The sequence below is a fragment of the Heloderma suspectum genome, chromosome 11 (genome assembly GCF_057233095.1).
Source record: "Heloderma suspectum isolate Gila_16-S chromosome 11, 16-S_ref, whole genome shotgun sequence".
In the NCBI taxonomy this organism is placed as follows: Eukaryota; Metazoa; Chordata; class Lepidosauria; order Squamata; family Helodermatidae; genus Heloderma; species Heloderma suspectum.
In genome coordinates, this window is record NC_139468.1 from 8,776,940 (window position 1) to 8,804,008 (window position 27,069).

Below are 27,069 nucleotides of genomic sequence, written 5' to 3' on the forward strand. Positions count from 1 at the left end.
AAGAGATGGGGTGCAGCAATGATTTCTCAGTTCCTCAGCTGGTCCCTGCCAGCCTCCCTTTTTTCCTCAGCAGCAGGAGGCAGCTTTCTTGCGTAGTTCCCTACTCAGGAGAAAATCCCAGTCACTTGTTTCATGTGAAGCCACCGTTTGTCTGAACTTAATAGGCTTTGTAAAAAAAAAAAAAGGCAACACCAACCACCAGACTTTTAACTGCTGATGCAGGATATCCACCAAAAATGTTCTTATCAAAAGAAATGATAAGTCAGCATAATGAGAATTTCTTGTTTTTGTAGGTTCACGGAACAGCTCCAGACATTGCCGGAAAAGACTTGGCAAATCCAACGGCACTTCTCTTGAGTGCGGTGATGATGCTACGTCACATGGGAATGCAGGAATACGCCACCAAAATAGAAGATGCATGCTTTGACACAATCAAAGATGGAAAGGTATACCTTTCTTGGTTCTCCTAACACTGGTGCTCTTGTGATCTAGTTTCTGCAGGGAGAGTAATTCAGATAGAACCAGAAAGCACACAGTACCCTTTTTAGAGAGTCAACTGGAAGAATCTTCTGTTGTCTAGTACCCCCTACTTTGGACTTGCCTCCATTCTCTTTTACTAGGTCTAAAACCCCAGGCCATCCCCATACATTAACTGGGTCTCAACAAGTGCCCAGCGTCTGCTGTTCTCTCCATTTTCAAGTATCTAAATGGTGCTGCTAGCTCTGTCGATTAATTGGGAGGCTGGCATGGTGGTGGGAGGGGCAAAATCCAGGTTTGGGGGTCTAGTGAGAAAGACCTACAATTCTGCATGGGTGCCCTGCAAAGTGGGAGAAATATGCGCTAATCTCTTGCACAAAGCCTCGAACTCTGGACAACTCTTTTTTGTGACAATGTATTGGATTGGATAAGGGGCCGCGGTGGCTTAGTGGTTAAGATGCTGAACTGCAGACTGGAAGGTCGGCAGGACAGCAGTTCGAGACCCTAGTGCCGCGTGACGGAGTGAGCTCCCGTCTTCAGTCCCAGCTTCTGCCAACCTAGCAGCTCGAAAGCAAGAAATTGCAAGTAGATAAATCGGTACCGCCTCGGCGGGAAAGGTAACAGCGTTCCGTGCACCTCGGTGTTCAGTCATGCCGGCCACATGACCACGGAAGCGTCTTCGGACAGCGCTGGCTCTTCGGCTTAGAAACGGGGATGAGCACCGCACCCTAGAGTCGGACACGACTGGTTGGGGACACCTTTACCTTTATTGGATTGGATGACAACATGTTAGGTTGGATCCAGTTAGCGAGACTTCGAGTAGCCTCACTGAAATCAATGGGACTTATGTTAACCATGACTAACAAATCTGATTGCAGTGGGTCTACTCTAAATATGACTGAACCAGCTTCTAACCCTCTATGTCCAGGTCTGGAAATGGTTATGTGGTTGTAGCAAGCCAACTCAACTCTTGTAATTTGTCCTTTCTTCCCTCCCCCCCCCCCCATCGCCCCCATTTCAGGTCTTGACCAAAGATTTGGGAGGCAACTCAAAGTGTTCAGAGTTCACAGCAGAAATCTGTCGCAGAGTGAAGGAAATGCAATAAAGCCTTTTCGTATCTCACTGGTTTCAGTTGTTCCTGATGGATGCTGCTACTAAAGCGCATTAGCTGTCTGCAATTCATATCCATTCTCTAGAGGAAAGCAAACGTTTAGACAGGGGCCCTCTTTGTTAATAAATCCAGCCCAGATGGATGCAATTATTCTTGTGCCTGCTCCTGGTGGACATTTTCCAAGTGTTTTGTTCTATTTATTATATTGCACACTCTTTATAGAAATTCCTTTTAGCAGGTATTGCATGAAATGGTCAACCACCTTCCATTCTGAGTCCTACTTTCTGGAAACACTTGATGTTAAGTCCCCCAGAGAAATGGAAGTATGATTTTTATCACAGCAACTTTAAATGAGGCTCTCTGTTTTAGCTGCCTGCTATCCGTAAGGAATGCAGGAGGCTTTTCCACCTTCAAATAGCACAAGATATTTTTCTAAAGCAAAAGACCTTTATTTAGCTGGCTAGCAAATTTGCCATAAAGAAGTACTTTCCCTCTGTTCCTGGCACCTGAAACCTGTCCTTCAAAAGCATTGAATAAAGACTTGAAACTGTGGAAAAACTAAATAAGTTTCAACTATTGTATATAAATTGCAAGATACCCAACTTTGGGGGGCTGAAGGGATACTGTAAAACTTGACCACACATCCTATTAGACCACAGTTTCTCTACACATCACCTATTACCTGCTCTAGCACTCGTCAGTGAAGATTAGTTAACACAAATTGATTTTTGTCTGCTACAGATTGTGACAGGAATGTTGATGCAGCTTTTCTGTCTAGACAGACACCAAATATATAATTTGCAATTAGTACTGTATCGGAAGGCCTTTTATATTGTGCTCAAGGTTATAGAATATATAATAATCTTCAGTTTATGTTTAAATATTGCTACTCAGTAATTAATGGATTTCCAGCCACTTGAGTGGAAGATGAATGAGAGATAACATAGCCAGTTCAGGCCAGCCCTAGATGCGATGGGAGACCCACGACTGCCACTGAAAACAGCAGCCCTGCATCTCCTCTCCCAGTGACCTTGACTAATACAAAATCCATAATGTGGCATCTTAATTTGCATGTTTTCCCTGCTCCTTGAGCAGCAGTGGATGAAGTGGAACCCGGGAAGCTCACAACATCATCCCATCACATGTGTTGTGTTAGTGGATGTTACTGGGTAAGAAAGGAGGACAAGATGCAGGGATGCTGTGCTTGGTGGCACCAGTATGTCTTCCGCCAGGCCCAGTTCCAGCCTTCGGAAAAGGAAATATAGGGATATTGAGGCTTTGCCAGAAAAGTGCTGAAGATCATTATTTGTTACCCTCATATATTATGTTGCGGGCATACGTGGCACAAGCTTTTTGAGTGTCTTGGAATAATTCCATGCCCAGATTATCTCCATTGTGAGTGGCACACTCCCAGTCTGTATCCAAGGGCTGCTATGAGAGGCGTGACAGGGCCTGCAGCTACTCAAGGCCCGCCTGTCTTGCTCATTTTTTCACACATTAAATCCAAGTCGTACCGGATGGCTTTGCCTTGCCACTACAGTTTCCCGTTCGTTGTCTGAACAACAAGAAGTAGTAATGAGACAATTGAAGTTTGGGCAGCTAATCTTTTTTTGTGTGTTTGCTTCTGCACTGAGAGGTATTTCGTACTATTAAGGTAACTTTCGTATGTCAATATGGGCTTCTCAGAGAACTTGGGAACAGCGTTCTTGCTTGACCTGAATGTGTTTATTTTTGCTGCTGCTGCTGCTTCTGTCTGTCCCTTGGATTGTACTAAGTGATGGGTTACTATTTGCGCACAAAGTGAGGAAAAATAAAGACCTCCCAAAGAGATACAGCTTTCGTTCTTGTTCTTGCAATAGGAAGCGAAGTGCTCTGAACAATCCAGCCTACAAGGGGGCTCAGCTACCTCTGCAGTAGCCCATATTGAGCATGCTTTCCTGTCAGCAGATTGGCCCTGGAAAAGGCAGCTCTTGGGAGTACAGCTAAGAAGTGTAGGGCTAAATCAGTTCCCTAGTTAGCTTTTGCTAGAAGCTTACACCTTGTTCATTTAAAAAAACATTGGGCTAAATAGTGTGGAGATGGAAAAATATATCACATGACCCTGAGCTGTTAAGGAGTAAATGTGCAGTGGCCCAATTATACAGTGTAAAATTATATACACCACCTACTCTTCCTCCAGTGGAGTTGGGGTGGTGTGCGATGGTTCTCAGCAATTCATTATTTCCTTGTAACAACTCTGTGAGGTGTATTAGGCTGAGCGGGAATCACTGGCCCACAATCACCCATTCAGATTCTTGAGGAAGTGGACTCCAGACCATGAACGCTTACGCCATTACAAGCATGTTAAGTTTTTAAACGTGTTAAGTCGAAACTGGTGGTTGCCTCAGAACAAGCAGCTCCCCGGAAAGATACTCTTGCGTGTTCTACAGAAGAATGTTTCATACTCTAGTGGAGTTTGGAGAGCAGTCCTGGATTGCCAGCTTTAATTTTCATAAAAGGAATTGATTTCATCTTTGTACTTCTCAACAATAGTTTGCCGCTTTAATTTCATTGTCGGACCTGAAATGGAAGGGAAGTGACGTTAGCAGGTTGTTGTAGGGGAGATGTTTATGGAAAGGGTGGATTTGCTCTCCCACAACAAAAAGTAGGAAGTAGCCTCTGCAATCTTCGAGTCCCAACTTAGATGTTCATTAAAATATGAAAAAGCATCAGGCGTATATTAGGAATGTGACATCTGTACCAGCAGATGTTCTCAGCAAATGATCAAATCTCAGTTGCAGCCTGGGGGCTGCATTCTTTGGCAGCAGTCCCCAATTAGTTTATGGGGAAGTCAATAGGTCATTGGAGGAGTGCAAGTTTTGCATGCAGAAGATTGCAGGTTCAATCCCTAGCATCACCAGTAGAACAGATCACTGGGCTGGGAGAGTCTGATGGAGCCTTTGGCCACTTGTCAAAGCAGACCAGCCTTCCCCACCCTGGAGCCCTCCAGATGTTCTGGACTTAAATGGCTATCAGCCCCAGCCGGCATGGCCAGGAATGCTGGGTGTTGTAGTCCAAAACATCTGGAGGGCACTACATTGGGGAAAGCTGGAGTAGACCATCCTGGGCTAGTTGCCGTGGCTCAGTGATGCAGCAACTGCTTTGCAGGCAGAAGGTCTCAGGTTCTATCCCCGGCATCTCCAGTTAAAGCTGGAAAAGAAATTTCCACATGAAACCCTGGAGAGCCATTGCTGCCAGCCAGTGTCGACAATAATGGGCTAGATGGACCAAGCAACTGACTCCGTGTAAGACACCTTCCAATGTTCCTAGGTGGATCAAAGGTCTGGCTCAGTATAAATCAGCTTCATATGTCTCCCATACAAAGTGTGTTTGGCTTAAGACGCTACTTGTTTGTGACCCTTCTGCCCTATGCATCCTCAGCTAAATATGTCAAGCACCTCCCTCAGCCTATGAAATTCCAGGCTGTAACGCAGCATTGGGAAGACTTACCAAATTCTCCACCAGAAATGGAAAAATCCTTTCCTAGGACTGCCCACTTCTGAATGCGCTGAACGTTGGCGACTGCACACTCATTGACCCGGTCTATGCCATCTTGGATGGCCCGATAAATGGCCTGATCTCTCGTCCTTACGATCTCGGACACTTGAGTGGCTTTGCTGCCAACTTTCTGGCAGAAATCTCTGGCTTCTTGGGTCAGACTGTCTGTAGGTTCAGATGTATCAGAATCCACTGAACACTGAAAGAAAACGCAGAGCCTTTTCATATTTACGACTGCAATGGAATAAATAAATTTCATGCATGTATTTATGTTATGCCACCCTTCCCCAACCTGGTGCCCTCCAGATGTGTTCGACTGCTACTGCCATCATTCTGTGGAAGCTGACTTAAATGGGGCCAGACTCCATCTTGTGCGTTCCTCAGAAAGTACGCTCTGGCCTCATGCACTGGCCAAACGAATGAAAGCCACCAATTGCTATTCAAGCAAGAACTCCAGTGAGGGAAGATTATCCTGGTCTGAACTGGTTATAAATGCATGCTTATCACTCACCATTTTGCACTGGCCTTGAAGAATTGATCTCCCTCTGCTACCTTTTCCCTCCACTCTCCTTCCCTTGTTTATATTTTTAGTTTTTAAGCCTGATGGCAGGGCCTGTCTCTTTTTTTATTGATGTGAGCTGCTTTAGGGGACAATAATTATCTGAAAAGCCAGATAAAATACCATAAATAAACCAGTCTTAAATGTTTAATCATGCTTGCACCCTGTAGTACCTTTAAAGTCAGTAGCATGGACAAGAACTTCTTTTGATCTCCAATCAGCATGGCATTGCTAACAAGCCCCAGCAGCTCCTTTTTGACAGCATCTTCGAGGGGGACTGGAGGGACATTTTCCCCCCCAGCTGTAATGATGATCTCTAGGAACAGGAATCACTTATTGCAGTCTCTCTCTCTCTCACACACACACACACACACACACCGCGTTTCTCAAGATGGTGCCAAGTGGGAGGATGTCTTGCTCTTGTGCTCAGAAAATGTACTAAGCAGTTTGTTGTGAGAGGATCTAGATCTTACATTTGAAGCACCTTTGCAATTACTGTGGAAACTGCCACATTGGGGCAGGGGCTGATAATTATCAGGAACCTGGCAGGTAAGGACGGGGAGTTTAACCTGTTCCTCCCCTGCTACAGTACTGCTGAAAATCACTGCTATTTTAAAAATTTTACTGAAAATTTTAAGCTGCTATTTACATTGGGGGGAAATCCTCCATTGGTGCTAATAACTGGAGTTTTCATCCCTATGCAAACAGCAGCTTCAGAGAAGCCATTTTCATCAGGACTACAGCAAGCAAGAAAAGGGTTAAACTCTCCCTCACCACTTGCTGCAATCCCAAGATTTATCACACTCACGCTTTTTTTTTTTTTTTTGGTGGATGTTAAATGCAAAGGCGCTACTGACATCATGTCTAGTTTGGCCTTTACATTCGGAACACGTGTGCAAGCAAAACACCCCCTACACCCATATACTTCATCAACTCTTATTTATATACCTGCCCCTAGTGCATTACTCTACCATATGTTGACTCTATTCCTGCCCTTTGGGAGAAAGCTCTTGGGGTGAGCTGCCAAGAGTTCTCCTTCAGGTCCAGGGTCCATGCCCCTCTCCTGGTTCACTAGCAGTCAGGTGCAGCTCCATCTCATCTCCAGTACACATGCATGTAAGCGCATGCACATGAATGCCAAGTCACCAACTCAGATACACTTTAGATGCCAAGGTCCCATGGCAAAAGCACTAATCTATGCTCTTCCTTGCACTTGCTGAAAAGTGGGACAGTCCAGGAACAAGTTTTGCCATCACAGCTCTAGGAAACTGCTTTATATCAGGTCAGGTCATTTGTCCATCTAATTCAGCTGTCTGCTTTGGCACTGGCTGTCCAGGATCTTAGACAGAGAAAGATCTTTTTCATCGCCTGCCAGCTGATCTTTTTAACTGGAGGTGCCAGAGGCTGAACCTGGGACATTCAGACTGCAGGCAGAGCAGGTCCTCTACTTGCTGAGTTATGCCTCTTCCCCACACCGCGGATGAACTGGGCCTCAAGGAGGATAGGACTCCGTGCAACTACGAATGTACAGATTTTGTAAAAATCCATTCCATCTACATTTCGCAAATTGTCAGGTGCCTTTCATTCTGGTGTCCACTCACTGACGCAATCGGATTTTTCCAATTTCCCAAATTTGTGGAAATTCACAAATGCGGACATCCCCCCTCCCATGCACCAATCCCCCCAAAATGTGCATTTTCATGCTTTAGCATATAGGGAAAATGCACATTATCAAGCAGGTGTTGTTTTTTAATTTTATGTATTTTTCTACATCTAAATTTGCATACAATTCTGGAAAGTAAAGAAACCACTCTGCAAGTCCACAGAATCTGTGCAACTCGGGAAAAGCTGGTCCGTTGTGAAATCCACAGGTGGGATTCATAGAAATCCAAACTCATTTGATTCCATTGCTGATTTCTCTGACATCCCTACGTGTAACGTTCTACAGATTGCTATACTGAAGTGCCATCTGCAAAAACACCAAAAGGGGGCAGGCCAGGACAATTCACCGAGTCTTTGGCAATGGCAGGGATGTTAATGGAGGTGACCACAGAACCCAAAAGGCAAAGATTTTACCTTTGACAAGGGGAGAAAACAAAGGGTGTTTGGCTTGGGGGTCTCACCCTTAAAGCACTAAAAAAAAGAACCTTAAAAAATTTCCTCCTTTAATTCAAAGGTAATACCTAAATTACCTGCAAAACACATTCAGATTTAAAAATGACTTTCTCCCCTTTCCATCCCACATTTCCGAGCACACAAATGGCACCAATGCTTCTGTTAGCTGAAGCATGTATCTTGTTTGGAACAGCAGGCAAAGCTACTGCCTCCTCCAGGTATTGTCCAGACTGACTAACAACTGTTCCCCAGGGCTTCAAGGAGAGAAAAGTCTTTCCTGTCAGCTGCTCCCTGAGTTCCTGATGGGTGTTGGAGAAGTCAGAAACTGAAGCCTGGACATTCTGCATGCAAAGCATGTGCTCCACCACAGAGATATGGTTGCCGCTCATCCACTTGATGCTCAGGCTACAATAAAGCCACTTTTACCACTGGTAGAGTGGAGAGGCGCAGCCTACTGAAGTGGGACAGAAAAGATTTTTTCCCCAAGGACTTAAAATCTACAGATATGGACTTGATTGATAAAGGCAATGTGCTGAAACAAATTCTGAGCATTTCTACATGAGGCTTTTATTGTACGCTCATGAATGGTCACTCACGGAAGTTTGCAGGTCCTTTACATGATGTCATCAACCTCCAGGGCATCTCCTGTGCTTTCTGACCTTTATTACGGTTTTTAAAAGATCTGGGATAATGTGGTAATAAATGTCATTCTGCTTTAATGGCCATGTGAAATTGCGCAGTTCTGCTATATCACAGTGCCATCTAGTGGCTGAATGAAACATGTAGAACTTGCAGATAAAGGAAGTCCCTGAAAAAAAACCCGTGTCAGCCCGTATAAGGAGCCAATCTTAATCCTGCAAAGAATCCGGAAGCAGAAGCCCAAGTAAGTTGCAGGATAAAAAGCCTGGTGTGGAGAAGCCCTCAGACCAGCATTCTGCAGTTACACTACATATGTAATTCATTCTTGTTGTTATAGGGTGTTTAGCAATAACTCTATTATTGGGGTTTGGGGATATTATTTCAGAACCCCTATTAGTGGAGTAATTTATCCTGGGAGTGAGTGTGATGCATAATGAAGGAGCATTTCACCTTTAATTCTTCCAGTGACATAAACAAACCCGTCCTGGTCTATCTTTCCAAGGTCTCCAGAATGCAACCAGCCATCTTCATCAACCGCTTCCCGGGTCTTATCCTCCATGTTCAAATACCCCATGAAAACAGTCCGTCCCCAGAAGCAAATCTCCCCATTGCCCTCTTTGTCCTCGTTCATCAGCTTCACTTTGCAACCCGGGACCGCCTTGCCACAGCTGGAAGAGAAAGGGAAGAGAACGCAAACAGCCCCACCAGGTAGGTGTCAATGGGTAGGTGTCAGGGGTGGGAGGGGGTGATCACAGCACCTTGACCCCACAACCCTGAAGCTTGCCCTACCCTAGAGCCTTCATCTGTCACTACTGCTTATAATCTAATACACATTATTACAAAAGGGGGAAATGGGATGTGAAGGAAACGGGAGAAACAAGCAAATTCAGGCCCTAATTTTTTACTATGTTTCATAATACACATAATATAGGGTGTTCAAAATTCTTATGTTTGGCCAATGTCCAATAGTTGCCTCTTTTGGGGAGGAGGTTATTACACATATAAACTTTGTACTGGAACACTCTTTAATATTTACTGATGTACATGTTCTTTTAAATTAGCTACCTGCTTCCTGGATGTTAATGCACAGTCAGCGTAAATGGATTCTCCGTGTCTTTTTGACAGCTAAAAGACTTGTATTATAACACTGAGCCGGTGTAGTGGTGAGATTGTTGGACTGGGAGTCAGGAGATCTGGGTTCTAGTCCCCACTTGGCCATGGAAGCTCACTGGGTGACTTTGGGCCAGTCACAGACACTCAGCCCAACCTACCTCACAGGGTTGTTGTGAGGATAAAATGGAGAGGAGGAGGATTATGTATGCCGCCTTGGGTTCCTTGCAAGAGGAAAAAAGGCAGGAAATGAATGAATGAATGAATGAATGAATACAATTGGATGGATAACTCCTTACCTCCTATAACACAATGGATTGAGGGGCTTAATAATGCTTTCAACGTTTGAACGGGTGGTATGTAGGCACCACTCATGAATGGATACATATATGGATGTTTGAGCCTTTGCTGAAGTTTATGTAGTGTCTCTTTTATGTTTGAGAAAGTTGTATTTTCATTCATATATATATATATATATATATATATATATGAAAATATGTGTGTGTGTGTGTGTGTACACATATATATTTCGCATGTATTAACTGAAATTGATACATTCAATCATGTTGACATTTTCTTCCTTTTTATGGTTTTGCTTTGCTTTGTTCTGTTGAAATTTACAATAAAGTTAATTTTTAAAAAACTGTATTGTATGCGTTATGCAACGTAATGAAGAACTGGTGTCTGGGTTTGCTTGTTTTCCTGGTTCCTCCCTATCCCCACCCTTGGGCAAGATGCTCTGGGGGTGGGAAGCCCTCCCTGTGTGGCCCATCTCCTCCTCCTCCTCCTCGCCACTGTTGCTGCTGCCCATTTGCTCGCCTCTCCCTTTGGGCCCAATCCACACCACTTCCCAAAGAGTGGTTACTGCTCAGGCCAGGAGGCCCTGGGGATTGGCTGTGGGCCCCTGTTGGGGAGTTGTTGGGCTCAGCAGGGGTCCACCAATGCCCGCGCTTACTCACAGCCCTGGTGTAGTGTGCAAGCAACTTTGTCCCTTGCTGGCAGTCTTGTTTGATTGTTTGGCAGTCTTGACTACAAGATTGCCTTGGCCAGACTGCTAGAACAAACGTTGCAGAGTGTTTACCTGTAATGTTGGTAAACGTGCGGCCCAGACATGCAGTGGGGGCCGGTGGTCTCGCTCATCCCGTAAGCCTCGTACAAGGGGATGTTCAGAGAGAGGAAGAACTGTAGCGCTTCTGTAGAAAGAGGGGCGGCTCCGCAGAAGTGCTTCTGACAGCGAGAGAAGCCCAAGGCATGGCGGATTTTAGCAAGCACCAAGGCGTCTGCCAGTCTCATTTGAAAGGGCTTCAAATCACTAAGGAACACAAAAGAGCGGGGGGGGGGAGCCCAGGAAGGAATTCAGAGGAAACAACCACCGCTTCTAAGATACAGAATGTGATACAATTCGGATGGAGACGGAGAAGAGAACATGGTGCATAACCAAGACATGGGAAAGGCCAGGTTTCACTGGAAGCTGCCTAGAAAACTATTTGTCCATCTAGCTCAGCATTGTCAACTCTGACTGGCAACAGCGCTCCCAGCAAGGGTCTTTCCTGTCACCTGCTTCTCGATCCTTTTAACTGGAGATGCTTGTCATGTTCTCCAGCCTCGATCCCACCCCCCTCTGGCTCAGAGGAAGAAAAGGCTTCCTCCAGTGACCCATCACCTGCTATTCCGTGACCTTCTATGCTTGAGGTCGTGACTGTACCAGACTCCTCCAAGTCAGAGGAGCCCCCTCTGGTGCAGCCCTCATGGTCTCCATGCTGTAGGAGCCAGAGGCTGCAGAATCGGACAATGGTTGTTGTCTGCTTCTTAGACAGCTCCTGAGAAGGAGTGGAGTCAACAGCAGGTCCGGACCTGGCAGCCTTCAGAAGGCCTCTGCATGTTGCTGAGACAACTGCTCTTCAGAAGGCCTCTGCATGTTGCTGAGACAACTGCTCTTCAGAAGGCCTCTGCATGTTGCTGAGACAACTGCTCTTCAGAAGGCCTCTGCATGTTGCTGAGACAACTGCTCTTCAGAAGGCCTCTGCATGTTGCTGAGACAACTGCTCTTCAGAAGGCCTCTGCATGTTGCTGAGACAACTGCTCTTCAGAAGGCCTCTGCATGTTGCTGAGACAACTGCTCTTCACTGGTGAGTTTCAGCCAGTGATCTGCCTGGCCTGTTGGAAACCTGCTTTGCCTAGCCTGACCTCGCCTCATCAGACATGACTTTGCTATGTCCGACGTGATCCAGACTTTCCAGGCAGTACCACCACTGCAACCCAGTCTCCCCTGGGAGCCCTCTGCTAAGCTAGAACAGGACAATGCTAAGGAAGAACCTCGGATCTTCTGCAGGCAAAGCAGGTGCTCTACCACTGAGCTACGGCCCAGTTCGGGGGAGCTACAGCCTCCGTCACTAATTCTGAGTCAGAAGGAGATGCTGCAGAATCAGGCGCAGCCATGGGAAGCCAGGAGCCTGAGAACTCGGTTCTACCAGCCCTCCCACTGGCTTGCCAGCCACGATGGGAAGAGGAGAACGACGCTGATACGGCCTATCTAGCTCTGGAGTTGGGAGACCTGACCTCGACCGTTGCCCATGCTTCTCAACCAGGGGAGCAGGAAGAGGTCTCTGAAGGAGAGGGTGTTCTAGGTGTGTCTCCTTCTCTGCGTCATCAATTAAAGAGGGCGTCTTTAATTGAGGTGTCCTGTGAGAGGCAGTGATCACCTAAAAGGCAGGTTTCCCTGCCAAGATCGAATGTCCAATACTGATCTTTAGGGGCCGCTGCCCTGTATTTAAGCCAGAGCCTCTAGGAGCAGACTTTGCTAGAAACAACGCTTGGGTAACCTGCAAAGCTTCCCCACTTTTACTTGGACTCTCTGAACTTCCTGGAGTTTATTCTGCCAGCTAAATCCAGGGCTGCTTGGCGTTTTGTTCTGGTGCTCACGAACTGAACCTGGTCTGCGTCTTATGTTGTGAACTGTTATCTGTGGATCTTTACTGGGGCTGTAAAGGCATCCCTGCTTACTGGAATTATTGCACTCAAAGGTTTTGCTGTGAATTGGGCCTCGCCTCTGGGAAGGCAGGTCCTGACAGGCTGCTTTCTCAGCCCAGCCCAAAAATGATAAATGCACGGGACCAGTGGAGGCTGGTGGCTCTGATTTCGGTGGGGCTGTGCATCCATTCTGGATTCCAGTCAGAGACAGCCAGAACTCTAAAGCAGCGATCCAGGGGCTGAACCCTATCCCTCAAAATAGGTTCAGCCACTTTGCCTGTGGCTCTTACGCAGTTCTTGTCTGTTTCCAATGAAGCTTGTGCAAGGGAGTGCGTGTGTGTGTGTGTATGCTCAGAGGCACTCTGTCCCTTAATACGTCCACCCACTGAGCCACTATTTTGCACCTGGTTCAGACTGGTGGATCTCATGTTTCTAGCAGACAACAACAACAACAAACCTATTGTTAATCCTATTTGGAGGATAGGGTTCAACACCTTGGATAGCTCCTTTAGAGTTCTGGCTGGTTCTGACTGGAACCCAGAATGGATTCACAGCCGCAGCGAAATCGGAGACACCAGCCTCCACTGCCCAGGAGACTCTGCTTCTGCACACAGCTCTCCTGGGCTGGATCCTGGATGAGAGTCTACGATCCCTGGAATACAGCGCCATCCCAGTTTTGCTCGTATAAACAGAGAACAAACTTTTGTTATCAATGACATTGTTGGAGTGGGGGGTAGTAGTATCTAGAACTGTGCACAAAGGACCTCTCAAAATTCTCCAGCCCTTTTGTGGGCAGAGAAACTGGGGGGACAATTTCACCGCATTTGTCCTAGGGGAGGAGAAATTCTCCAGCAGTTTCTCACAGACAGGGATCACTATCAGCAGGGGCTGTAGCACAGGCCCTTTCGTTTTTCCGAAGGGTTTTCGGTTTATTGCACTGCTTTGGAGGTGGCAACAGCATCAACTGTGCTGAGGCTTCCACTTTCTTGATTCAGAATTTTGAATTCCTTTTGGTGGTCTTTTTGAGCTTACCTAATCACTGTGAGGCGGCCGAGGGTGCTGTGTGTGTTTTCTTTCCATTGCTCTGCAGCCTCCCAGGCCCCCTGCACTTTCTGAACTGAAAAAGCCCCATGGGAGGATTTGCCTCAGGATGTCTTCCTCATGATTTGACTGAAATGTGGGAAGCTGAGGAGGCTACAGGCTGCCACAGAGATTACTGTACAATGACAGACAGGACACTCCTGCACACTCCTCAGCCACCTCATAATTCAGGTAAGCACAAGAACCCCAAACCCAACCCATGAGAATTTCCCTGAAATTTCTCCTCTTTTGAATTTCTTTTCTAACACCATTTCTCTTCTATCAAATTGAATGAGAATGGCCGGGAAACATGTAGGGGAAATTTTTGGCACAGCACTAGCGGTAACCAACGTGGTATAGTGGTGAGAGTGTTGGACTGGGAGCCGCGAGATCCAGGTTCTAGTCCCCACTCAGCCATGGAAGCTCAGTGGGTGACTTTGGGCCAGTCACAGACTCTCAGCCCAACCTACCTCAGAGGGTTGTTGTTGTGAGGCTAAAACGGCGAGGAGGAGGACAATGTAAGCTGCCTTGGGTTCCTTGCAAGAGGAAAAAAGGCAGGATATAAATGCAATAAATAAATAAATCCCAGAAAAGCCTTGCTTTTCCATTTTGAAATACAAACCTATTTGAACAGCTCAGGTTTCGTTCCAAGCTGACCGACATAGCCCAGGAGAGCATTTTCTTCTTCACGTATCCAGACTGAGAAGAGACATCTTTGATCTTCTCCATGATCTTCTCCCACACCCGGGGGACTCCCATGTGCGAGGTGGGCAGCGCCTCTTTCAGGATGTCGACCAAGCCTCCCTGTGAAGGCGGAGGACAGATTGTAAAATGAGCCCAGTGGGGTCATCCCATGAAGCTGAACGGTGGGAGATTCAGGACAGACAAAAGCAAGTGCTTCTTCATACCTGTGGAGGCTGGTGGCTCCGATTTGGGTGGGGCTGTGAATTCATTCTAGGTTTTAGTCAGAACTAGCCAGAACTCTAAAAAAAAGGGAAAAAAAGAAGCTATACTAGGTGTTGAACCCTATCCCCAAAATAGGTTCAGCATCTTGGATATCTCCTTTAGAGTTCTGGCTGGTTCTGACTAAAACCCAGAATGGATTCACAGCCCCACTAAAATCGAAGCCACCAGCCTCCATTGCTTCATACAGGGCACAGTTAAACTATGGAACTCACTGCTGCATGATGTGGGGTCAAGCCAGTAGTTTAAAATGTTTTAAAATGGGATTAGATAAATTCACAGAGAATAAGACTACCAATGGCTACTAGTCATGATGGTTACGCGCTCTCTCCAAGATTGGAGGCAGAGTCTCTCTGCATACCAATCACTGCAGAACAACAGTAGGAGTGGGCCGACGCGATGGATGGATGAATCAGCCAATTTCAGTTTCCCTCAGTTTCCCTCAGTTTCTAATTTTTCCATTCTTAACTTTGGTTCATCCCATTTCCACATCAATTTGAGATTGTTTTTTAACAGTTCGCACCAAAATCCACACACCTTTCTCCAAATCCATGTATCTTAGTACCTTCAAGGCATCCGGCTCTGCAAAGTAAACCTGCTCTCCCCACTTGATGCCTGTCCAGAGGTCATATATTTGGGCAGCAATGTGGCTGAGTGGAAGGTAACTGACAATGGTCTCCTGCTGGTTTTCAGCTGGTTGCATGTCACCTGCTCGGCTGGCATGCACTGATGTCCACGTTATCTGTCCAAGAAACACAGAGAAGTTAGGTACCAGAGCAGGCTTTGTTCTTTTGAGGGAACACTTGAGTCCATCAGAGGGGAAAGTGAGACTGCAATGCCCCCTCCATCGACCTGACTGGAGCCAAGTGCCTTTTGGCTTTTCCCCTCCCAGAACTGCCTCCCTCAGTGACCATCCCACTTGGCTGCATCTGAGAAGGTCAGGTCAGACAGTGTAACATGCTTTTCAGATGGAGTGACCAGACCTTTACACAGTATTCCAGGTGGGATCAAGGAGCCCTCCATCTGCAACCCCCTCTTTTTAATGAATACATATGAAATGCATAGATATATGAAAATACAACTTTCTAGCGATTATACATAGGCTTCAACAAAAGTAGACCAGATATCCAAAGAAGTATCCATTTGAAGGTGGCATCTATATGCCACCCATTCAAATGTTGAAAGTGCTGTAAGGTCCTCAATCCATTGCTTTGTAGGAGGTGAGCATTTATCCTTCCAATGTTGTAATATCAGTCTTTTACCTGTAAAGAGGGCGTGGAGAATCCATTTACGCTAACCAGTCTTTAATTGAAGCAGGTCAATAATTTAAAAGAGCATGCACACCAGTGAATATTAAAGACAGTTCCAATACAAGATTTATCCATTTAATAACCTCTTCCCCAAAAGAAGCAACTATTGGACATTACCAAAACATATGTTTAAAAGAAGCATTAGCTGTATTGCACCGCCAGCAATTCGCCCAATTAGACAATCCCTTATTAAAGAGATGTTGCGGAGTCCAATAGAACAAAACAATAATATTTTTGCTGAATAAGATGCTGTCTAAGATCCATAGACGCGACAGGTGTAGACACCAAAGGGGTGAATCTGGAAGCACCTTAAGGAGAATGGAATTTGCCCCAGACCAGGAAAGATGGTGCCAATCCTGTAACTTCTCCCAAGGTCCATGTGGTCAGATGCTATGGCTGGTTGCTGCTAACACCACATGGTCCCAATCTCCCTAGACTGGGATTAGAACGCATTTATTTATTTATTAAATTTATTTATTAAATTTATTAATCGCCCATCTGACTGGTCACCCAGCCACTCTGGGCGATGAGTTTACATGGCAAACATCGGCCTGAACAGGCATGATGTAAAGCATTGCGAAGCATTGGAAATTGAATTGGATCCTAAGAATTAAAGAGTGTTATATTAAACTATGGGATTTTGCACTTTTAAATAAATTGACTTGGATTATTAGAGCTAGCCAGGGAGGAAGGCCTCATACTAGATTTGAGCAACAATAGAAGTGGTTTAAACAATTCTGGAACAGTCAATGAATTACAAGGATTGGCAACCCATTTGGGGTGATATATTAGTCTGGCTGTTCAGTATGTTGATAATGATGATGCTTTTCCTCTTCCTTTTGAAAATTTAAATTTAAATTTTAAAATCAATACAAAAATGTAAAATGAATGAATGAATCGGAAGCTTTGTAAAAAAAATAAATCGGAAGCTTTGTGGCATGTGAGACCCGAGAGGATAGTCAAAAGCCAAGGTCAAATGGAGAGAAGAGACGGCAGGCACAGCGCTTCCTCCTAAACCCGAGGCTTTGGTGTCTCCTGAGCATCTAAATATGCCTTCCTGAGTCATCCGTGATAAGAGCCTGGCACAGCTTGGAACTTGACCACAGACAGAGGGGAACATCTTTTAATAAAGAGGCCCTCAGTACACATATGGGCAAAAGATGTTTTCCAGGGTGAGTGTGGCATTAAAAATAGCCTCTCTGCAAACAGTAGTCAGGAACAGCTTGGCCAACCAGAATAGAAATGACATAGAGAAAGAGGAGTCACTGACTTTGCATGCATCATCCATCACCCATTATTAAGGGCATAGGAAAGCGCCTTCCACCAGGTCAGATGATTTGTCCATCCAGCTCAGTATTGTACGCTCTTGACTGGCAGCATCTTTTCAGTGTCAGGCAGAGAAGGGTTTCCCCCATCACCTGTTACCTGATCCTTCTATAACTGGAGATGCCAGAGACTAAACCTGGGACCTTCTTTTTCCAAAGTGTATGACTGAGTTATGATCCTTCCTCAAGTTCAGCTTCTTTGGGGATGCTTGGGGAACAGGATTTGCGTGTGTGTGGCATGGCGGGCGGTGGAAATGTCAACACGATCAGGACATGTCAGTGCCTGAAGTGGCAAATTCGAACACACGCACGCACACACACACACACACACACACACACTAATTATTGGAATGTCTTTAAATAAAACAGTGCTTGGTCCTGCTTGGAATACTGCTTACACTTCTGTTCAGTCCATCTCCAAAGGATGCTAAAAATCTAGGGAAGGGACAGAATAGGGCAACCAAAATGATTAAGGGGCAAAAGTTTTTGTGAACGGTTTCACAGTTTTGTGAACCGCCCAGAGAGCTTCGGCTATTGGGCAGTATAGAAATGAAATAAATAAAGCAAGGATGCAGAACCGCAGGCCTGGGTGCCCAATCCAGTCCTCCTGGGTTCCCCATCCAACCTTCCAGGGTTCCCTAGAAAACCACACCCCTTCCCCTGACCACACCCTGTTCCCCCCAACCACCAATCATTCGTTGGTTTCCCGGCTTTTCTGCAGTTTTATCCCCGTTCTAAAAGATTGAAATGCCTCTCCTAAGACTCAGGTACAGCAGTAAGAGCTTTAAGCTGCAATATGCTGGTATTTCTGGTCCTGCGCCTTGGGCTTTGGCTCCTCTCCCTTTGTCTTTGGCCAGCCCACCACTGCAATGCAGCCTCCAAGAGCTTCTCCAAAATGGAATTCAGCCCTAGGGCTGAAAGAAGTTCAGTACCCCTGATGTAAGATGTCTCACCAATCCAAGATTATCATTTCACTCCCATGCTATGGTTTTATAAACGTTTTCCTTTCCTGCCATGCTCTTAAGGCATATCATCTGTGATATGAGTCAAAAAAGAAACAGCTGCACCAGTTGAATCCCCACCGCATTTCGACACTTGGTCTTTATCAAGGGAAAAGCTCTTGGAGATTCCTTTGGAGGAGTAAAGAAGCAAGGGAGAGGGAATCCTCCAAAAGAATCTCTAAGAGTTTGTCCCTTGATAAAAAAAACAAGTGTCAAAATGCATTGGGAGTTCAACTGGTGCAGCTGTTTCTTTTTTGACTTTGGTTTCCAGCCTTATAGCTATGGGGGGTTTTCTGGTCCCTATTGGCACAACCCACATTGACAGATCCTGTCTATTTAAAAAACAAGCATATAATACATTCCTCCATCATGTTTTAGTGCACTTACTCAGAGGGGCGTGCCTAGAAGACTTACGTTGTCATGGCTCAGCATCACACCTTTTGGCTTTCCAGTTGTCCCAGAAGTGTAGACCAGGACACAACACTGATTTGGCTTTTGGGAGTTAATGACAGCATCCAGCTCTCCATCCTGTACCTCATTGCCCAACTCCATAAATTCATCCATCTACCGAACAAGGGAGTAGTGAGATAAGTAAGGCTTCCAGCTGAAGCAGCAGGCTTGTGTCACAATATATTAGTCTTCATTCATGTATGTACTTTCAAAACCTATATAGAATATTCAAGGCAGCTCACAATACAAGACAAATAAACCCAATTCATAATCCCCATTTCTTCTAATAGTAAATTCGGGCGGCGAGTGCTGACAGGATTGCATCCAAAACGGGGCCCACCGAGAAACAAGAGGGAGGCATCAGCATGTTTGGGGGACTCCGAGGTTTACACAACTACAAAAAATAAAAAAATAAAACTGGAGGAGGTAAAACACACACCCCAAAACAGCCCAATGAGGACTGAACATGCTCAGTCACTATGGAAAGGTGGGTACCACTTGGAAAAGAAAAACAGAACAAAGGAATGGAGTAACCTAGAGGAAGGCATATGGCTGGCTGGTGCTCCTATTAGGAGATGAGAATATATTGCAACATTTTCTTGCAGTTCCTATTTGGAAAACAAAACAACAAATTATAATCTTCCAATGAAAGACACTAAATGCAGCTTAAAAGACAGTAGCAGCAAAACATAGGCTAAAGGGCAAAAAAACACACCACCCAACAGCAAAAGCTTGCTAAAGTAAAACCACAGTCACTGCCTGTCTAAAAATGATGAGGCTAGGTGGACCTCTATAGGGAGTTTAGGGTTGCTTCTAGACAGAGTCTCCCAGTACTAGCAATCAGAAGGTATTGTGCAGCTGACCCAACTTTTTCTGCTTAACGGATTTTCTGCATTAAGGAAAAAGATGGAAGAAGCAGTAAGAAAACACGGGAGGGTTGCAAGTAGAAGAGGACAACATCTGGATTCCCTGTAAACATCAGTGAATGAGGCAGCCTCATTTGGAAGCACCCTCTTCCAGATCTTGAGTGTGACAACTGAAAAGGCCCATCCTTTGGTTGTTGTTGTTCAGTCGTTCAGTCGTGTCCAACTCTTCGTGACCCCATGGACCATAGCACACCAGGCCTTCCTGTCCTGCGCTCTCTCCCGGAGCGTGCTCAAGTTCATATTCATTGCATCGGTGATGCTATCTAGCCATCTCATCCTCTGCCGTCCCCTTCTCCTTTTGCCATCCTTTGGTACCCACCTGCTATATTTCTGAAGATGGGAGGACGTGAAGCAGAGCAGGAAGGAATTTCTCAAGCAAGCTGTTGCCTTTATGTCTTGCTTATGGGCTTCCCAGGAACATCTGGTTGTCCACTATGAGAACCAGGATGTTGGCCTAGCTCATATGGTGACACAGGACACCTCCTGTGCATGTTTACTCAGAAGTAAGTCCCACGAATTTCAGTGGGACTTACTCTCTGATAAGTGTGAATCGGATTGCAGCCTTAAGTGGTTTGATTGGTAGATAATCAACTAAAACTTTGATTCATAGGCCAATTTAGTCACAGTAATAAAAGAATCCACAAACTTTAGCTTGATGAAGGCACATCTGAAGCTGCCCTAATCTATACCAAGATGTTTTTAAAGTTTAAAGTGCAGTTATATGATGCTAGGTTTATGGAGGTTTCAACTAAAGATTCTCAAACGGTGTTCATTGTTATGGTAGACTATATTGGTCAATATGAGCTGGTGTCCTTTTCTGCCCTCTGTGCTCACTGGAGGGGTACTCTGACCCTGGTCATGCATAAAGGATTTGTTCTCCTACATGTTGACACTTCATACTCCATCATCTTGACCAAACAAGTGCTGTCATTCTATGAGGTGTTAATCCGTTTGCTCCCAGTTGCCTGGGTGCTGTTTTCTTGGCCAGCTCCTGCACCAGAATAAAGTTTCCCGTTCCACAGATGTGGAATGCCACTATTCTAAAACGTTGGCTCAGATCCAAAGAGCCAAGAGTGAAAGGAAAATAGGCACTGGTGCTGTACTGCAAATGTTTCTGCAAGACCTCTCACAAGGACCTCTGAAGTGCAATATAGGTATGTTCGATAGCTGCTCCGGCATTTCCACTTATGAAAGAGGTTGCACGAGCAGAAGGATGTCATTGGATTTCGTTTCACTTTTCCCGTGTAAAAGTCTAGTGCAGGGCTGTCGAACCTCTTTCAGCCCGAAAGCTGGATTCTGTTTCAGAGAAGCTCTCAGGGTGGTGGGGCTGAAAGCAAAAGGGGTGGGCCAAAGACAAAACGGGCAGGCCCCAAAATAACAAAAATGCCAGCAGAGTTTTGCTTAAAGCTCCTGTTGCCAGTAATTAAGCATTAGGAGAAACATTTTGACCTGTCAGAATGCGGGGAAACTGCACAAAAGCTGGAAACTTGGCCCCTACGACTGAGGTTCTGCCCGACTGTTCTAGTGCGAGGTGTGAAACAGCCTTTTTGTGAGCAGAGGCCACCTTCTGCATGCATTTATTCTTTGCTGCTGGTTTTATCTTGGTTTTATTCTGCGCTGGTTTTATGTTTTGTTTTAAAGCTTTTATTTTATGTTTTTAATGTATTGTACACCACCCAGAAAGCTTTGGCTATTGGGCAGTTTAAAAGTACAAGGAAGGAAGGGAAAGAAAGCCTCCTTTGGTTCCAACCCATTATGTCTAATTTCTTGCACTGCTAGTTGCAATAGTATCCTCCAATGCAGGGCTGCATTAAAGGCTGGAAGGATCTATTTTCTTTTATACAAGAACCCCATGGTCCACTAAGTGGACTTCAGCATAAAAGAGTGGCAAGAAAGGGCAACACACAATGAAGGAATGGGGTGCATATATTAAAGGTCTATGTTAAATAAAGGGGTACCTTGGAGTACATGATCAGTCGAGCAATTTGTTCTCTGTACCAAGATCGAGTTCATGGTCCTTCCACACGAAGCTCCACTCCTGGTTTCCCCACAAGCTTTATTGGTTTCCATAGCCTAATTTAGGGAGAGCGGAGCCTTTTCTTCTTTTTCTTTTAGTGTTTTTAGTGTTTTTTCTTTTTCTTTTAGTGGGGGGTAGTGCTTTTAGTGTTTTTCTTTTAGTGTTGCTATTGTGAAATCAAAAATATATGCCAATCTACTGCATATGAGCCAGAAAGCTACCAGTGGAAGCCGATCTACATTCTGTCAACTCCTGCTGTAATGTGTAACTTTTTATTTCTTGGATGCCATGAAGTTTTACAGAAACAGAATAACTAAAGAAAATAAGAATCTATATAAACCATAACAGGCTAAAACTTTTCCCACTGCAAGCTCTCTCTCTCTCTCTCTCTCTCTCTCACTCACTCACTCACTCACTCTGTTCTTTATTTTTAACACCTCCTCTTGAAACCATGTTTTTATCTGTTTTCAGACATTCCAGTGACAGGGAAAAAGAGACAAATGGACCAAATAGCAGCAACATGGATAATTTGCATGGTTTGTGGTTACTTGTACATACCGCATACAAATTGGGACATTTCAAAAGCAAAGGATCCTTGTACATCACAACAGCTTTCAAGTGTGGCAAACGATTCCAGATCTGTGTCATGTTTAAGAGGGGAAAAAACTGCATAATTTCACTGACTTTTAAATGCTTATAAAATACTTTAAAATTAAATCTGTATAGCTAACTAAGGTTCAGTGAGCCAATTTTCACTGCCTATGAGCATGACATTTTGAAGCAAAACGCAACATATTGATTTGGGGAGTAAATGACTCTAGAAAGGTGACGCAAACGTAAATGTGAGATCAAAGTTTCAAAGCAATCCATTTGGAGCTTTTAAGACCATGTCTGCACTACAGATTTACCTTGGTATTGTCATTCCCTATATTTCTGATGTTCAGGCATGAGTGTTGCTGCTTATCTAGCCAAAACAGCACCATCCACACACAAGAGGGAGATACTAGAAGACTTGGGGAACCCCAAGGTTTGCAGAAATACAAACAATCTTTAGGACAAAAACCTTGAGTGGGGGGACCCCAAAACAATTCAGTGAGGACTGAGAATGCTCAGTGGTCACAAATGTTGTAGTGGGGTAGAAAGTGAGTTGAGGGGTGAGGGAGGGTGAGGGGGATGTAATATGTTAGAAGAGGATGTGGCTGGCTGGCTGGAACAGTGAACAGAAGTAAGCAGCAACAAGGATGCTTCCAGACAGCTCATAAAGTTACCAACCAAAAGACATTGGGCAGCTATTCAATCTTTTCCTCCTTAACAGATTGGGGGTTTTTTGTAGAGGGAAGACAGGAGAAGCAGTGGGAAAACATGGTAAGGTTACAAGTGAAAGACAACATCTGGACCTCCTGTAAAATCCAGTACATGAGGCAGGGCACAGCACAATAAAATTCTCATCTGGAAGCACTCAATGTCTCCTACCTGCATAATTTTGTCCAGTTGTTTCTGGTTTTCTACTACAATGATATTAGCTCTGCAGTCATGAGCAATGTAGTGACAGGCTTCAGGAGAATTGGTCGTGTAGATCCCGGTCACAATGCCACTGGGGGGAAAATAACGGTCTTTAAAAAAAAATAAAATGGAAGCACCCCATCATGTGAGTGCTGAACTTGCCATCTTGACACATGCAAGTTAGTTAACATCTCTCATCTCAAAACCAGTTGGTCATGGCAATGATATCGACTCATTTAATTTATTTAATTATTGGGCAGTGCAACCTTATGCACATTTACCTGGAAGTCATTCCCACTACATTCAGTGCAGCTTGCTCACAGGTAAACATGTGCGCACTAGGATTGCAGCCACCTTTTATCTTGAAACCCTACTTTTCTGAATGTACAAATGAAGCTGCTCACAAAAATCCAAATCGCAACAATCAAATGGAAAAATGAAGGGCAATAAAACAACAGTCCATACAGCTAATGAGCACTAATTAAAAACAACCCAGCAGAGAAATCATTAAAATACCAATAAAGTCATACGTTAAATGCTTTTCAAAACCAGCCTTAAAGGGGGACAGAGAGGGAGCCTGATGAGGAGAGAAATCCCCCACGGTGGTGCTACCACTGAGAAGGCCCTGTCTAAGACCAGCATCAGCACCTGATCTGCCATCCTTGGGCAGCTGTCAGGATCCCAGTACCGAAAGAGGGCCCACTACTGATGCTTGCTCACAGGGGTGGGTGGTGGGTAATTTTTTTATTACGCCAGCACTCTGGGCAGCCAATCCTCCACTGTTGCGAAAGCCAACCGGGTGTTTGTTTTAGGGGTTCAAGATGTAGTTGAAAAAGGTAATCATGCAAACGTCAACAGCTCTAAATTCACCCCAGCAGCTGCTTCATGTGACATATCCAGCTGTATGCTGCATGGCGCCTCAGCATTCAGGTATGGGCATTTAGTTACACATGCGCTTGAGACAAGAAGAGTCTCCCCCCTAGCGTTTAGCTGAAATCTGCTTCCCTTCAACTTCCAACCATTGGTTCAAGTTCAGTCCTCTGGAGCAAAAGAGGACTACTCTGCTCTGTCTTCTGCCTTTCAGATATTTGAAGACCGCTTTCCTTCACTGCAGATTGACTACGGAGAAACTATTAAGCACTGTCCTCACCTATGCAGCATCCAGTCATGTGCACCTCCTCTTCTTAACTGTTCTCTCATTCTCAAATTTTTCTTTTCCTTTCAAATGTTCCTCTTCTATTCCCCTCAGTTCTCTGTGACGCTCCCTCATTCGACCCTACTTTCTTAGCTGTGAGTAGCCTTGCTGGGGGCACCAAAATGGAATCATGGCCGGCCCTGTCATTAGGTAGAATGACGTGGCCGCATCAGGCAGCAGATGCTGGGAGGCAGCAGCAAAGTGTTGAAGGAAAGAGCTGTGGGTCAAGTATTCTGCCCTGTGCCCCTTAAGCTGACCTGCTGCCTTCAGGTGAAGTGAAGGATGCTGTTACTTAACCAGTGTTGAAGAAACAGCCCAGTCATCTTTTGTACATGGAATGGAAAAGGGCACTATCTTGTTCTTCACCTCAGGCAGCAAAATGTCTTGGGCCAGCCCCGAATGGAAGAGAGTGTTATGAAAGAAAGCATGGCTGGCTGGCTGGCTGGCACACTGAACAGGAGTACTCCTAGGAAGGCTCCAATTTCGGAGGGGTGGAGATTCCATTCTGGGTTTTAGTTACAACCAGCCAGAAGTCTAAAGGAGCTATCCAAGGTCCTGGATCCATTTTGGATATAAGGTTCAGCACCCTGGATAGCTCCTTTAGATTTCTGGCTGGTTGTAAGTAAAACTCAGAATGGAATCTCCACCCCATTGAAATTGGAGCCACCAGCCTCCCCTGGAGCCCTCCATACTGCAAACTTTTGTTGCAGGTCCCACATTACTTACAATATAGATTTGTTAACATTGCATAGCATATGCTGGTAAGGTAGTAAACACCAGTGACAGAAGAGTGCAAAATACCTCTTCCGGTGTTGCAAAAGAAGGCTAGATGGACTCCCACCACCCAGAGAGCTTTGGCTATTGGGCAGTATAGAAATGAAATAAATAATAAGTAACTAGCAACAGCACTGGAAATAAATGTTGTACACCCCCTCAGCACCTTACCCAGCAAAAACAGCTCCTACTGCCGAAATGAACCATTCTGCCGAATTGAACCCAAGAATCGCAACGCTGTGGAACCGTTCAAGGCCAAGCTTTAAAAAAAAATGGATACAAGAAATAGAATTCTGAATATAGATGTACCTTCAAACAAACAAGAATAGATCTGGGTTTTCCTGCTGGGAGGTGAACGCTCTCTGCATCCCCTACCAGCTCGCTGTTGTACAGCATCCCGATCTAGCATGGCCCTCCTGTTCCTTGCCTTCTTCAGGCTGGCTCTCTGCTTTGGGGGTGTTGCTTTTCTTCCAAGCACCATTCATGTTTGTCTGCTCACCATTTATTGGGTGCCTTATTATTCTGCTTGACCAAAGGAAAAATTCCTGGATATATAGACTCAGAACTCTTAGTCCAAATGGCCTTAATCTGGAGGACAATTCATAGGCATTATATACCAATCATATTTTTTCTCCTAAGGAACTTCCATCTCTAGGCATTCCAAACTGCCACTCCTGATACCTATTTAACAGCACAGCTACTGATGAGGGCGGAAGCCGAAACATTTCACTTAAAATATATTTTTAATTACTCTGTTGTTAGTCTTTCTATGGTGTGTGTGTGTGTGTGTGTGTGTGTGAGGGGGGGACTTTTCTTTAAACTTTAAAAACTGCCATGAAAAAGAGTGAGTTGGCTCATGACTAACCCAGAGCCAACCAATCAGGGTTGTGCACAGCCTTGCTACAAAGAAAGGGAAGGTGTGTGTATGTTTGCTATTGACTCAAGGGCCAGCCAATCAGCACTTTGCAAATGCAGTTTCTCCTCAATACCAGGTTTCCCCTGAGTTCGAACAAGGGGAAAAGAAGGTAGTAGAGTAAATGTGCCCAAAATGTGGAGAATGTGCTTCCATAGCAGTCTCACCGCTAAAATGTTGTACATCTGTATGCACCCGAAAGCAGTGGTGGGCAGACTTCAGGCTTCTGGAATTTACTTTGTTGTTGTTTGCTAGAAACCTGAGATCCACCAGTCAGAGCCAGGTGCAAAATAGTGGCTCAGCTGGGCAGACCTATTAAAGAATAGGGTACCTCTGAGCACATGCTTAGCCCATATACATATATGCACACGCCCTTGCACAAGCCTCATTGGAAACAGGAACTGCAGAAAAGCCACAAGGGGAAAGCATTTAGGATTTCCTTCCTCAGGCAGCAAACCTTTACCCAACATTTACCTTGTACATTTACAATTGTAAGACCCTTATAGGATTAAAACATTTACCTTCAAGAAACTTTTGGCTGCTTTGCGAGAAAGACTGTAATACTCAGAAAAGGTAATCTTTTCCCATTTCCCATCCTTTTTGCTGGCCATTGCATTGAGAGATGCATATTTCTCTAGGGATTCTTGGAACATTTGATGAACTGTTATTGGAGTTTGCGAGCAGGTGGAGTCCATTCTCAGTTTAACAAGCCCGTTGGCAGATATGGTCCAGAGAGATGCTGTAAAACAAGAGATGATTGTGATGCAGCATCTGTACATCATCCCCACACTTGCAAAGTTCAGACCACCAAGGGTCCATCTAAGTCAGCATCCTATTTCCCATAGTGAACAGCCCATGAGGAGGAAATGCAGGTAACAGGCCCTCTCCTACTGTTGTCTCCCAGCAGCTACAATTCAGAAGCATGCTGCGTATATAGGTTCTATATACCCACAAATTTTATTGTATAGCTGCACTAGCATGTGACAAAGTGATGAGGCACAGAAACTGGCTTGTAGGTGGGGGAGTCTGGATGACCATGACACCATAGTGGGAGAGTGGGCACTGCAGAAGGGTGAGTGCTGCTCTCCCTGCAC

At 45.1% G+C, this 27,069-nt stretch overlaps 2 protein-coding genes across 2 annotated transcripts in view; one reads left to right on the forward strand and one right to left on the reverse strand.

Annotated features, from left to right (window-relative positions):
• IDH3A (isocitrate dehydrogenase (NAD(+)) 3 catalytic subunit alpha) overlaps positions 1-5,155 on the forward strand; it is a 22,092-nt gene extending 16,937 nt beyond the window's left edge. Inside the window, exons 10-11 of the mRNA XM_084816757.1 lie at positions 294-446; positions 1,499-5,155. Of these exons, the coding sequence (XP_084672883.1) occupies positions 294-446; positions 1,499-1,582 (237 nt within the window). The 3' untranslated portion in view covers positions 1,583-5,155. The remainder of the gene's footprint in view (positions 1-293; positions 447-1,498) is intronic.
• ACSBG1 (acyl-CoA synthetase bubblegum family member 1) overlaps positions 4,071-27,069 on the reverse strand; it is a 27,283-nt gene continuing 4,284 nt past the window's right edge. The window contains exons 3-14 of the mRNA XM_084816756.1: positions 26,497-26,714; positions 25,234-25,322; positions 23,064-23,184; positions 22,149-22,229; positions 18,612-18,761; positions 15,127-15,303; positions 14,221-14,402; positions 10,630-10,860; positions 8,889-9,106; positions 5,858-6,000; positions 5,078-5,324; positions 4,071-4,147 (exon numbers count right to left, since the gene is read on the reverse strand). Of these exons, the coding sequence (XP_084672882.1) occupies positions 4,071-4,147; positions 5,078-5,324; positions 5,858-6,000; positions 8,889-9,106; positions 10,630-10,860; positions 14,221-14,402; positions 15,127-15,303; positions 18,612-18,761; positions 22,149-22,229; positions 23,064-23,184; positions 25,234-25,322; positions 26,497-26,714 (1,934 nt within the window). The remainder of the gene's footprint in view (positions 4,148-5,077; positions 5,325-5,857; positions 6,001-8,888; positions 9,107-10,629; positions 10,861-14,220; positions 14,403-15,126; positions 15,304-18,611; positions 18,762-22,148; positions 22,230-23,063; positions 23,185-25,233; positions 25,323-26,496; positions 26,715-27,069) is intronic.